Source organism: Nymphalis io, chromosome 20 (assembly GCF_905147045.1).
Source record: "Nymphalis io chromosome 20, ilAglIoxx1.1, whole genome shotgun sequence".
In the NCBI taxonomy this organism is placed as follows: Eukaryota; Metazoa; Arthropoda; class Insecta; order Lepidoptera; family Nymphalidae; genus Nymphalis; species Nymphalis io.
The window spans coordinates 8,201,398-8,215,445 of record NC_065907.1 but is presented as its reverse complement, the minus strand read 5'-3'; the positions used below and the strand labels follow the sequence as shown (position 1 = coordinate 8,215,445).

At 32.6% G+C, this 14,048-nt stretch overlaps 2 protein-coding genes across 3 annotated transcripts; one reads left to right on the top strand and one right to left on the bottom strand.

Moving 5' to 3' along the window:
• Positions 1 to 819: 819 nt before the first annotated feature.
• Positions 820 to 9,513, bottom strand: LOC126776332 (serine/threonine-protein kinase 40-like). Of its 2 annotated transcripts, XR_007669943.1 has the most exons (8): positions 8,871 to 9,513; positions 8,486 to 8,719; positions 7,277 to 7,409; positions 6,710 to 6,890; positions 6,224 to 6,317; positions 5,531 to 5,722; positions 3,084 to 4,423; positions 820 to 3,019 (listed from the first exon to the last, which is right to left on the bottom strand). XR_007669943.1 is itself a non-coding variant. In XM_050498787.1 (7 exons), the coding sequence occupies exons 1-7, from the start codon at positions 9,348 to 9,350 to the stop codon at positions 3,851 to 3,853; spliced, it is 1,887 nt and encodes a 628-aa protein (XP_050354744.1). In that variant the 5' UTR covers positions 9,351 to 9,513; the 3' UTR covers positions 820 to 3,850. The 2 variants fall into 2 exon arrangements, 1 of the variants encoding a protein (XP_050354744.1); XM_050498787.1 differs by having other exon boundaries at positions 820 to 4,423.
• An 833-nt stretch (positions 9,514 to 10,346) lies between these two features.
• Positions 10,347 to 13,927, top strand: LOC126776322 (AFG3-like protein 2). The gene is made up of 2 exons (XM_050498762.1): positions 10,347 to 11,963; positions 12,991 to 13,927. The coding sequence occupies exons 1-2, from the start codon at positions 10,511 to 10,513 to the stop codon at positions 13,854 to 13,856; spliced, it is 2,319 nt and encodes a 772-aa protein (XP_050354719.1). The 5' UTR covers positions 10,347 to 10,510; the 3' UTR covers positions 13,857 to 13,927.
• The last annotated feature ends 121 nt before the right edge of the window (positions 13,928 to 14,048 follow it).

Below are 14,048 nucleotides of genomic sequence, written 5' to 3'. Positions count from 1 at the left end.
ATAAATAGAGACGGTCAGATTTAGTTATTAGTTATTATAATCCTTTCTTACTCGATCATATCAAAATCTAAAAAAAAAAATTATACAATTATTGCGTTTGTTAAATATCAACGACATTATAACAAAACTCACGCAAATGAACTTTGACGCATTCACGCGACTTCAGTGATAAAAATAATTATCTGTAATAATAAAAAAAAAAATTAATCAATAGTGTGACTTAATTTAAAACAAAATGAGCTTTAACTACGATTTATATTGCTTTACTTATGACTATTAGTACTCTGCATCAGGCAATCGATTGAGTTGCCTTTATAAAAAACCAGAACTTTAGGGGTGACTCGGGGAAATAAAATTTTCATTTTTAAAATACATTTTTATTAGTCTACATACCACGATGTATCTAACAAATAACAAAATTGTCTACTTATAATACTTTAAAAGATCGACATTTATGCGTAACAAAAAAATTCGAAGTGGTTATCTAAAAATCAGTTCATTACATATAAAAATAAACAACAGAACTTACAAAATAATGTAAAACATGAATTCGATTCAATTGTCAATTAAAAATTGGCGGGAAATATATATTGAAAATGTTTTGACACTTAATTAAAATATCTACTTAAGAAAATATTTTCACACCGATACGTTAATTAATTAAAGACAAAATTATATTATCTTATATTTTGTTCTTAAAATAATTATAATTACAATAATGGACGACAGCTTTAAGTAATCAATTTTATAAATATGTAATATATAAAAATTGAAAACCAATTTGATTACTCAATTTTGTAAACCTATAAAAATTTTCACATAGATACAGAAAATGGCTTTTGTTTATTTGATAATAATAATAATATTCACTTTTTAAAATAATTTAGGGTCAATAGAAATTCAGATGTGTTAACCAATTATCACGCTCAAATTACATAATAAGTTTATCATTAATTAGTTGAAGAATTGATTTTGAGAAAAAAAAATGATTTTATTTGAAGGATTGCGTTACTTGTGATCGATTCGAGCGAGTCGTTTGCTACTATGTATTTCTCGCACTGTATAAGTTTAGACTAATCATTTTTTTTTTTTTTTGTATTCCGTAATAAAAAGAACCATGGAGGTTGAACAATATAAATCTAAACCAACTTTACTCAACCTGCGGTCTTTTGTGGTTGGCCCACCTGGTACTTTATTTTCAACTATCTTAAATTTCAAATATTTTTTATGAACACGTATATAATTTGAATTAAACAACTGCTTTTGACAACGGATACTGCAAAGTGTTTGAAACGTTGGGAAATTATTAAAAAAAAAAGCTAAAATATACGCGATCCATTCATAGTTGCTCGATTCAATTTGTAACAATCCCGAAACCTAAGGAATCATTATCTGAATATTATTTGTTTGCGGCTCGCGACACCATGACTGACACGTGTTTGTGGCCCTATAAAAACTGGTTGAGTATGGCTGATTTTTAAAACGATATTTAAAAGTGTATTCTTTAAATATAATTAATATGCAAGGTATTTTTTTCATATCGTCAAATTATTTTAATGTCCAAAAAAAATTGTAATTAAATATTGTAATATTACATACGTGTGCAAACAAACTAATATTATTACTTTTTTTTTTCAAATTATCTCATTTATATTACTATTACTGTATAACATTGTTCATCCAAGTTTTACAATAATGGTAAAAAATCATTAAAACTCATTCAACTATTTATAACTAAGAGGTAAAATAATTATCCGTATTATTAAGCTACTATTACAAAAATATAAATTGTATTCAATATTAAACATGTACACTAAATTAAAATAATATTTTAATATAGTTTGTTTAATTTTATTATTGGCAACCCTTTAATTTCCCGGGTAATACGGCGGCCATTTTAGACGGGGACTCCCGCGCAAAAGTTGCGATAAGTGCATCTTCATAGTTCTATAGTTTGGCGATCCCATAAAAATGCAGAGATAGCAGACGCAGGATGTCTTTATGTGCTGTCCGAGGCATAGTGTAACACTGATAAGTTTCAAGCTCCAGGCTATATTTGTTCGATATATAAAACAAGAAAGGCAATAACTTGGACTACATTCTTTATGTTCACGTCTTTATACGATTACCATACATCAGTTATAAGTTACAAATGACTATTAATAAAAAAATCGAATTAATCCGATATTAAGTAAAATCCATGCCTAACATTATTCTTGGCTGTAGGTTAGCCATCACACATAGCACTGATTGGACAAACTGACACCAAAGATTATCGTCCAATAACAACAATATTCAAGAAATAAATAATGAACAAAAGGTAGAATTGTCTATGAAAATCAAAAGCGTCCCTCTAAAAAACATCAAGTATGTGACGCGAGAACTTATAAAACCAACCGGTTACACGAGGAACCTCGTATAAGATACGTACTCCCAAATAAATCATATATCTTAAGATAAAATCTATTAAAAAAAACGGTTTTATTTTGGTCCACATTGATGTTCACAGATAATAAAATCGTTAACAATATCAAATATCAAAACGCTAAATTTAATCCCCCTATCGGTCGACATCAAGCCTTTAACTTAAGATAATATACCAGCTAGTTATGATATAATTTATCTCAGGAAAGACAAAATTTTATTTTAATGTGGCAATCTATCTTTTCAGAAATTTTATTTTATTTGGTTTGAATTATATTTTTCTATAAAAGGCTTTAAACGTACTAAATTTTTTTACAATATTGTTTACACGAATATTGTAGGACAAAGAACTATTTTTTTTTGTTTACAGATACAATAAAAAGTGATAACAGATTGAACTGCTTTTCTTAACTAATAATTCGGTACATCGTAAATAAAAATACGTAATATTATTATATGACACAATAATCCGATATTAAAACTTTAAGAAGCTGCAGGGAATTTTTTTCTCTTATCGACAATTGCAACTTACTCATATGCTGTAAATAATAGTTTTACATTATTTATATATTTTTTATTAGGCTTTATACTGTCGCTCTGTTACAACTTGCCGCTAGATGGCGTTGTAATATTTCAACATCTATATCGTTTAAACCGACCGCCATGACAAATGGTATATACGTCACCGTGAAATTTATCACCCATTAGTTTATAATCAATTTAGAAAAATTATAAATCGTCGTAAAATTTTAAACATAACATTAAATTTATAATGAAATGTGTATATATTCCGTCCAGGGCCACGCCCACAAGAGACGGGGGGGGAGACCTCGCCCACATGTCAAGGTGTCACATACTCAATGTCCTTTATTGTAACACTGATAACGTGTACGCAAAATTTAATCATAATCGGTTGAGTTCTTAAATTAAATAAACAAACTCACTTTCTTATTTATAATATTAGTAAGAAAACATGAGGTTCGGTTAATGTGATTATAACACAACTCAAATTGGCCCGTTATGATAAGAACAATATGCGCCGTTCATCAACAATTAACAATCTGACTAAATTTTTCATAAGCCAACGGTACTTAAAATTATCAGGTAACATACACGCAGACAAGTCGATGTACCTAGTTTTACTAGTATTTCATACAAAATATAGATTACAAAATTATTTCAGTATCCTTCGACAATTATATTAAATTAATATTCGAACATTGCGACAATATTTTAAAAGTTCGACAATATTTATGCAGATGTAATTTCTTATAAAATACTATATTAATACCATTTCATAATGTTCCCAAGGCATACTTATTTTTTTTTAATTTTAAAATAAAATCTATACCATTACAGCAGAATTAGCGCATCGAATACACTAAATTTGAAACTTACATGTATATTGTGATCGCATATTAAAATTTCAATTATATTCAAGTTCTGAATTATCCGCAGGCGGCCTCGGATTATTTACAACCGCTTCAGGATTCACTGTATGTATCGGAGCTGGATTCATAATTCTATTACTGGGCATTCTAGAAATATCTAGAACTGGCAATCTTAAAACATAATCCTGGTCTAATCTATCCATTTGTAGTCTGGATCTCTCAGACCAGGGTATAACTCTGAAATCCGGATTAGACGTTGACGCTACAGCGTTTAACCTAGGTATCCTCTGCGCTAACGTTCTTAATCTAGAACTTTCCGGACGATCACTCCTCGTTTCCGGGACAAAGTTCTGGACTTCGGATCTTCTAGAAGCTTCTGGACGTTGATTCGGCGTGAACATGTGCTGGTATCTTGCTATTTCGCATGGAAGTAACGGTCTTGCGTCTCGACCTATTCTCTGCACGGTTATTTGCCGTTGGGTCTGATTGGTAGATTCGACCGGTGCCGTCGGATGGACGAGTATACTGCTCTGCGTCACTCTGGTCGGTGATGGAAAGTTAAGAGCTAAGAAGTCTGGTAGGGGTACGCAGAATACTCCAAGCTCATCCTGAAAAACATTTTTAGATACAATACTCTCGAAATCCGTCAAAATCCAATGCATACCTGAACATTATGTTATTATTAAAAAAAAGTACTTTAACGTATTAAAATAAGCTGATAATTTGTTTGAGAATTGTGAAAAATGAATGCAGTGTTTAGTGGAATTAGTATAGTCATGATGTCATCCCGGGGTCATTATCAAAGGCAACTAAACTAGTCAACTGCATAGGACATATTAAATCCAAACCGAACGCAAGCACTTCAGACATAAAACGAACGTATTTTTCGCGGCTGTTGAATAACTGTTGAGTGGACAGTAGCTACAGGCTTGCACAAAGCCCTACCACCAAGTTAAATTCTGCTCTTATTAGTTACTTTTACTGGTGGTAGGGCTTTGTGCAAGCTCGTCTGGGTAGGTACCACCCACTCATCAGATATTCTACCGCAAAACAGCAATACTTGATATTGTTGTGTTCCGGTTTGAAGATTGAGTGAGCCAGTGTAATTACAGGCACAAGGGACATAAAATCTTAGTTCCCAAGGTTGGTGGCGCATTGGCTATAAGCGATGGTTGACATTTCTTAGAATGCCAATGTCTAAGGGCGTTTGGTGACCACTTACCATCAGGTTGCCCATATGCTCGTCCACCTTCCTATTCTATAAAAAAAAAAAAAAAAGCTAGCTACTCAACCAACAAGGATGCACAGAATAGTAACATAATATAATACATATTACTCTGTCTTCTTCCTTCAAATAATAATAATATCCTGGGACATTTTTCACACAGGGTCGTCTGATCCCAAACCAAGCTTGTACAGAGCTTGTACTAAGGAAACCAGACAACTGATATACTACATATACTATTTTTCTTTTGTAAATACATAATTATATAGATAATTACACACGGACTCAGGACAGATTGACATGTTCATGCACACAAATAACTGTCCTGGGTGGTAATCGAACCCGCAACTTTCGGCGTGAAAGGCAAGTATCCACCAACCACGACAACCGGCTCGTCTAATAATGTCGAGTTATTATTGACAGAGATAAATCACTACACATTTTTTTTTAATAAGGCTAATAATATAAATAGATTTATTTAATAACTTACATTGGAATTAGGCGTTCTCTCCCCACTATCCGGTAATGTTAGGAATGGTTTTCTATCTATTTCACTCGATCCACCATTCGTCGGTTTCTCTCTCTCTTCATCCAGTGGAATGTCAGGTACAACTTGTAGATCTTCAGGTGGATTCGGTATGATTACATAGCTCGCTATTATACTTGATAATTGGTCTAGAACCTACAAAGTATATACATATCTATTTTAGTATCAATATATAAACGTTATCCTTATGAAAATAAATAGAAATAAAACTTGTAGCGGATGTCACGAGGTCACGATTGTACCTTGCGTACATATTCAAAATGCAGTCGAGCTTTTTTTATATAAAATGATCGCCAACACCGGATCGTGAGTGGTCACCACTGCCCATTGACATTGGCGCTTTAAGAAGAAATATTGACCGTTCCTTACATTTCAAATCGGCGATCAACCTTGAGAACTAAGATGGTATGTTCCTTGTGCCTGTAGTTACACTTGCTAACTCAACCTGTAAACTAAAACAGAACCATACTGCTTTTTGACGGCAGACTATATATTCCTATGGTTGATGACGCATTGACGATGTAAATAATGATTAATATTTCTTTCGGATGCAATGTCTACATGTATAACTCGTTTTACAGTCTGCCTGCCTATTTAAAATAAAAGAGGTCATATTAAAATTATAATATAAATTACCTGATCTGCTAATAATCTGTGTTTAGGATCTTTGACAAGCAGCCTTTGAATTAAAAATACAGTGTTGTCAGAAACTTGCACAGAGTTGCCATCCCTTAAAAAAATTATGATAATGTACATTTATTTCTACCAAAGTTCTCTTATTGGTTAAAATTTGTGAATAATAATAATTGAACATTGCAGGGAAACATATTACATTATTATTCCATGTTAATTTTTTTAAACAAACAAACAAAAATAGGAAAATCAGTTGACAAAAAAAAGAGAGAGACGCTGCACTGTATTGTCTTTGAACATTTATATGTTATGTATATTATAATGGGTAATTTAACATCTAGGTAATTTATAATTATTGGATCTAGTGATGTGGAAGATGCAAATTTGATGCTGACCTTGAGACTAATAATTCCCGCTCCTTACACAAGATTTACTTAAATGGAGGATAAAGTTTTTATCTATAGTATAGTTATAGGGTAGTTTACTTACGGTGGTATATTATAATTCGCAGCTTGTATACGACTAAATAACTGAGCCAGACTTGTATCGCAGAATGGAAATTGGCCATATAGCATAGTGTAAAGGACCACGCCTAGAGCCCACATGTCAGACGGTTTACCAAGGTACGGCTTACACAGCAAAACATCTGGTGATATGTATGCTGGGGAACCTGGAATGAAATGATATTATACACTTTACTATCAGAATTCAGCAGATGTTCGAATAAAGGTTATAGAAGTTGATGTACTGCAGTACCATCTTGCATTGTAAGTACTTATAATTATGTGCCAATTTTATGGTGATCGGTCAAATTAAAAAAGAAGCATCTTCAGTCTGGCCAACTAAGCTTGGGTGTGTATAATGATTATTTACTTAGTAAAAATATACTATATTATGTTAAAACACAGTGTATGTTAAAATTTTGTTCTTCACTTTCCATATTATATCCTACACAAATATTCATTATGAAGATCGAATTTGTGACCATTAGAAGCTAATTCAATTTTAAATTTATTGTTTTTTTTTTATTATAATTCTTGATCCTCAAAGTCTTACCTCTTTGATCTTTCAGAAGGTCTCTGTCACTTCCTAAATGTGTTCCGAGACAGAAATTTGTTATAACAACTCGCCCTGTTCGCTGATTCAACACTATATTGCCAAGTTTTAAGTCTCTGTGCACGATGTTTCTCTGAAAAATTAAATAATTTCATTAATATCTTACATTTCAATTGGGACATATATAGCATCTTAGACTGCCTCTTTGTTGTAGTTGCTATATGTAAGGCTATAGACTCAAAGGTCCTGGATTCAACTCCCAGGTCGGGACAATAAAAAGTTATCTGTCAAAAAATTCTCAATAGCAGCCCAGTGGAAGTTGGAAGTGTGTACACTCCCATGCCTCAGAAAGCATGTAAAGCCGTTGGTCCTGCACCTGAACTCTTTCCGGTCAAATTGGATTGCTGTCCTATTGGATTATGAGAGTTATTGAATAGTGAGTGCACCTGTGTTTGCGCGTACACTTGTGCAATATAATATCTCCTGGGCATTTGGCTAATCTCTCTTGAAATTGGCCTCCGTGGCCGAAATCAGTCTATTCATTATTATTATTATTATTATATAGTATCTTTATATGTGTAGTTGAAGAGTGGTACAAGAGTGGTAGTCCACTGATTAAATATGTAAGCATTAACAAAAAATGTTAACTATTCCAATCACTTGAAGAATAATTAGTAGTAGAGTAAAAGCTTTGACTTTGAATTGAAGTGATATCATTGGTTGAGAGATCTGGAATAATCTATACCCTATTCCAATCAGAGTATTCCAAGCAATTTGTTAATAGTTCTGCCACTACAAGCAGTTCTTGATTAATTTACCTTTTTCTATAATACAACACTCCATTCCACTTGACTAGTTATAACCACTTTAATTTAACTTCCAAAGCACCAATTACAACTTTGGGGACATTGAAAATCCCATATATATAATCAACACAATATGTACAAAAATATATTCAATAATATATGTATGTACATTTCAACTTTATGCATTTATTATTAATATCTTGCTCAGCGATGAAAGTAAACATTGTGAGAAAACATACAATCTGATGATACTGATGACACTTGAAACAAAAAAGCAGAATAAGCTCAAATAACCTTATGTAAGCTTTTGTCCAGCATGAGGACATTTACGTGCTGTTACTTTTACATTCCATAACTATGCTATATTATACCAAAGCTGGTATTTAGTAATATTAATATTTACCTTATGCAAATTAGCTACAACCCTGACAATATCATAGAATATTAATATGGCTTCTTTCTCCGGTACTTTTTTCACTTTCGTAACATACTGTTGAAGATTAATAAGTTCACTGCCTTTCTCACTAAACTGATGTGCATTAACACTGTCTAATACTAAAAAAAGTCTTTGTCGAACACGACCCGTGTAAATAAATCCCGGCCCACTAGGATTTGGTACTTCATCTAGAGCATGGTCCTGAAAATTAAAGTTTACTATGAAATAAAATGTATATAATTAAAAAAATATATTGAAATATACAAATTTATTTCATAATTTATTTCCATACTTAAATACAATGACAAAATACAACTACTATCATTGAAGAAATGAACTATATTCATCATACCTTAAATAACCCATGGTGATGAATAACACCATCCTGATCCTTTAAAAGTGATAATAATGAATACTCCGTGTGTAAAAGCATCTTCCCTTGTCTATCATCTTGCGTTTCTACTTGCCCTTCATTACGAAGAGTCAAAATTTTTATTTGGTAATAGTCATCAGTCTTTTCTTTACGTGCTAAGCACTGAACTATGCTCTTAACAGGACTAGGCCCTAATTTAGGGCCCAACAAATAAGGACCAGCCTTACGAACGTGATAATCGGGAACAGGTGTCCCTAATGCTGGTACGTCACTCTTGTTATAAGACAATTTAGCCTTCCTAGGCGAATTAGGACCTAATTTTTTTGAATTTTTAAGCACAGAACTAGACGTTGAGCTTGCATAGGCTGAAATTCTCGCAATCTTGGGACTTGGTTGCAATAACAAAGGTCGAGTTCGTTTTCCATGATTTACACTGGATCCTGGTTTCTCTTGATCCATAACTTATAACAAATTAAAACAGCTTTAAAACACTTTGCACTATAAAACTGTTGTCACAAAATTAATGTTAGTTTAAAAGACGTTTGTTACAGCATTGTTTTTTCTTATTATACCAACGGTAAAGAGAAAATCTAATTCTTTTATTTACTTGGACAGATGTCCACCAAAGATATTGGAATCAGTACCACAGAGTACATAATCACTACGTTTTAATCAGTACTTCAGTACGTTTGTGTTTATGTCCACGTTATATTCTATATAATTTCAATTCAGATGTTTAATGTATTGCATATTGATAATTGCCATAAATGATTCGATAATTTTATAATTTTTTAATTTGATATTTCTTTTTTGGTTGTAGTAAAAAAATTAAAAACTCTTTCATTTTTTGACTTTATTCATTTTTATTTTTTACAGGCAAAACCCACGCCTTTGTTAGCGTGGAATTCAGCATTTGGGGAAAATCTTTTAAAATCTATATTAATATATATATCCTTTAAATTATAAATTATTAAAATGGCTGGTATTTCACAAATAGCCATATTAACTTAAAAAGAGATTATTTAGTTGATTATTTTTAAGATGGACACAACATTTTAAGATGGACACAAATATTATTTATTTGTATAGATAGAAATTTTACGTAAATTTAATATTAATAAATACCGGTTATTATGTACCTAAAATACTAAATTATATTTTATATGACTATTTCATATGTTGTATAAATTTGATTATGAAACCATGTTTGATTTATTAGCTGCTTATTTATTTTTTATTAAAATATTTTAGTTTAATAGGAACTTTTTAAAGTTAATAATATCAAAAAGTTTGCAGGCTACATAACTAAATAAAGTGATAATATATAATCTCTGCATAAAAATAAAAAAAAAACAGTTAAAAACATAAAAACTTAGTTCCTATGGAGTAAAAATTAATACAGATAACAAAACATTTTTGACATTATGTATGACTGACGAGATAATCATTTTTCTTGTGCAATGTGCAACACTAATCTTACCAGTATTGACAGATATTTTTAACCATGTTTTGTGGAGACTTATGTAGTTTCTGACAATTTTTGTGACATAATAATCCAACTTATTGCAAAATATTTCAATAAAATAATTATTGTAAATAATAAATACCGTAACAACAGTATGTGGAAGGGTCTCAGGCTTACGCAAACACAACTATCGAAACTACATTTCAATGGACATAAATTTCAACCCATTGGTGTTCCGGCTCTTGATTCTGTATTGAATCAATGGTACGAATTTTGCAAAAAGCCTCCCAAAGGATTTGAAAAATATTTTCAACCCGAGGGTAGCCAAAAACAAGCAAAAAAGCCTGAAACAGATGCATCACCCGCACCGTCGAAAAGTACACCGCCTAGCCCTAAATCGAGCTCACCTCAAGATAAATGGAACATGAATATGTTCTCAGGCTCTTCAGGAGGTGGAAGAGGTCCTGGTCGTAGTGGTTATGAAGGCCCAGATAGAGAAAAATGGATGATGTTTGGCGCTATGGGAATTGTTACTTTACTAGCATCCATAGCTTACTTTGAACTACGATACAGAGAAATAAGCTGGCGCGACTTTGTTAATTTATATCTTAATAAGGGACTTGTCGAAAAATTAGAAGTTATAAATAAGAAATGGGTTCGAGTAAGATTACAAGGTTCTGCTCTTGAAGGAAAGGTTATCTGGTTTGCAATTGGAAGTGTTGATTCATTTGAAAGAAATTTAGAAAACGCACAAATTGAAATGAGTATTGAGCCACCTAACTTTGTTCCTGTTATCTACAAGACTGAGGTTGAAGCAGCAAGCTTAACTGGAATGTTGCCAACCTTACTGATAATTGGTTTTTTAATCTATATGATGAGGAGATCAGCGGACATGATGGGCAGAGGTGGCCGAAAGGGTGGTGGTCTCTTTGGGGGGGTGATGGAGTCAACTGCAAAACTTATAAATCCCACAGATATTGGTGTAAAATTCCAAGATGTAGCTGGGTGTGAAGAAGCTAAAATAGAGATAATGGAATTTGTTAATTTCTTGAAAAATCCACAACAATACATTGACTTAGGAGCAAAAATTCCTAAAGGAGCTTTACTTACTGGCCCTCCTGGTACCGGAAAAACTTTACTGGCTAAAGCTACAGCGGGAGAAGCAAATGTTCCTTTTATCACAGTATCAGGTTCTGAGTTTTTGGAAATGTTTGTTGGAGTGGGTCCATCGAGAGTTAGGGACATGTTCTCTATGGCCCGTAAACATGCACCATGCATTCTCTTTATTGATGAAATAGATGCTGTGGGCAGAAAGAGGGGTGGCCGAAGCTTTGGTGGTCATTCTGAACAGGAAAATACATTAAATCAACTACTTGTTGAGATGGATGGCTTTAATACAACAATAAATGTTGTAGTTTTGGCTGCTACTAACAGGGTTGACATTTTAGATAAAGCCTTGTTAAGACCGGGTAGATTTGATAGACAGATCTTTGTACCAGCACCAGATATTAAAGGCAGAGCATCAATTTTCAAAGTCCACCTGTCACCTTTAAAGACCACAATAAATAAAGATAACTTGGCTCGTAAAATGGCTGCATTAACTCCAGGTTGGTTACTAAAAAATTTTTAGTCGATAGATATGACACAACTTACATTATAATGAAAAAATCTATTTAGTATAGATTCAAATATTAAAAATCTTCTTAGCTAAAAAAATTACTTTATTAGTTATTTATTTTTGGTACTAGCCATAACATTAGCCTATGTTTATTGTATATATTTTTTTAAATTTCAAATAAGTAGTTCATCTTGCAAATGGGCAACCTGATGTCATTGGCACTATAAGTAATATTAAACATCCTTTATGTCCCCAATGCACCACCAAGCTTGATAATTAAGTAATTTAGATATATATATATACAGAAGATATTGTGTCCATTGTGCTGATAGACTAGCTGACCCTTTAAAAACGAAGCTAGTAATCAGTACTCAATTAACCAGTTAAGCAGACTAACTAAAGGGCCACCTAAATAATACTACATTGTTGTCTAGGTGCTTATGACCATGTCTTCACTTGAGAAAACTTTTAAAAATAGAATTTCAATAATATTCTAATAAGTAAAATCCGGTTAAAAACACTATATTACTACTACTGTATTATACTATATGTATATTAAAAAAATGTATAAATAACTTTCAATAATTTATTCCCTAATTTATTTGATATATGTATATAAATCCAAAACAATAATATAAATATGTTTTTTTGTTCTAATTTGTACCGTAACAGCCTGTGAATGTCCCACTGCTGGGCTAAAGGCCTCCTCTCCTCTTTTTTGAGGAGAAGGTTTGGAGCTTATTCCACCACGCTGCTCCAATGCGGGTTGGTAGAATTCACATGTGGCAGAATTTCAGTGAAATTAGACACATGCAGGTTTCCTCACGATGTTTTCCTTCACCGTAAAGCACGAGATGAATTATAATCACAAATTAAGCACATAAAAATTCAGTGGTGCTTGCCCGGGTTTGAACCCACGATCATCGGTTAAGATTCACGCATTCTTACCACAGGGCCATCTCGGCTTTTTTTTTTTTTCTCCACTTGTTCTAATTTGTAATCATTTCTATTTATAGGATTCACGGGTGCAGACATAGCTAATGTATGCAATGAAGCAGCACTTATAGCTGCGAGAGAGTTAGCTAATGACATTACAATGAAGAACTTTGAACAAGCTATAGAAAGAGTAGTGGCAGGTATGGAAAAGAAATCGAATGTACTGCAACCCGATGAAAGAAAAATAGTTGCTTATCATGAGGCAGGACATGCTGTTGCAGGATGGTACTTACAACATGCAGATCCATTGTTAAAAGTGTCGATTATCCCAAGAGGCAAAGGACTTGGGTATGCACAATATCTACCAAAGGAACAGTATTTGTATAGCAAGGAACAACTTTTTGATAGAATGTGCATGACTCTTGGTGGAAGAGTCAGCGAAGAGATTTTCTTCGGTAGAATTACAACAGGCGCCCAAGACGACCTTAAAAAAATAACCCAAAGCGCATACGCCCAAATAGTACATTATGGTATGAATGCTAAAGTAGGTAATGTTTCATTTGAAATGCCACAACCTGGCGAAATGGTCATTGATAAACCATATTCAGAAAAAACCGCAGAGTTGATTGATTCAGAAGTGAGAGATTTAATAAATACTGCACACAAACATACCACCGAATTGTTGACAAAACATAAAGCAAATATAGAGAGAGTTGCTGAAAGGCTATTGAAACAAGAAATTTTAAGCAGGGACGACATGATTGAACTCTTAGGTCCTAGACCATTCCCAGAAAAGAGTACTTACGAAGAATTTGTTGAAGGTACTGGTTCACTGGATGAAGACACAACTTTGCCTGAAGGGTTAAAAGATTGGAATAAAGAGAAGCAACCCTCCACACCACCGCCAGACAGCATACCATCAGGAACAAGCCCTAGTAAAAATTAAGCTATTTTATGTAGTACATAGATTGTTGAGTTTTTAGTCAGTTTATGTGAAATAAATAAATTACCTTAAGATTTAAGGCTTTTTGTTTAAATAAAGAATGAACAAATTTATATTTGGCTTAATGCAGTATGTTATAAAAAATAACTTTTAAAAGAATAAAAGACGTTTGTTATTAATAAAAAAAAAAATACG

What these genes read in the sequence shown, in the direction of transcription:
- LOC126776332 (XM_050498787.1), bottom strand. Translation starts at nt 9,350, where the DNA reads ATGGATCAAGAGAAACCAGGATCCAGTGTAAATCATGGAAAACGAACT. An exon ending in ATCACCATGGGTTATTTAAG is followed by an intron (nt 8,720 to 8,870) that starts GTATGATGAATA and finishes TTTAATTTTCAG; the next exon opens with GACCATGCTCTAGATGAAGT. An exon ending in ACAGATTATTAGCAGATCAG is followed by an intron (nt 5,723 to 6,223) that starts GTAATTTATATT and finishes TATACTTTGTAG; the next exon opens with GTTCTAGACCAATTATCAAG.
- LOC126776322 (XM_050498762.1), top strand. Translation starts at nt 10,511, where the DNA reads ATGTGGAAGGGTCTCAGGCTTACGCAAACACAACTATCGAAACTACAT. An exon ending in AATGGCTGCATTAACTCCAG is followed by an intron (nt 11,964 to 12,990) that starts GTTGGTTACTAA and finishes TTCTATTTATAG; the next exon opens with GATTCACGGGTGCAGACATA.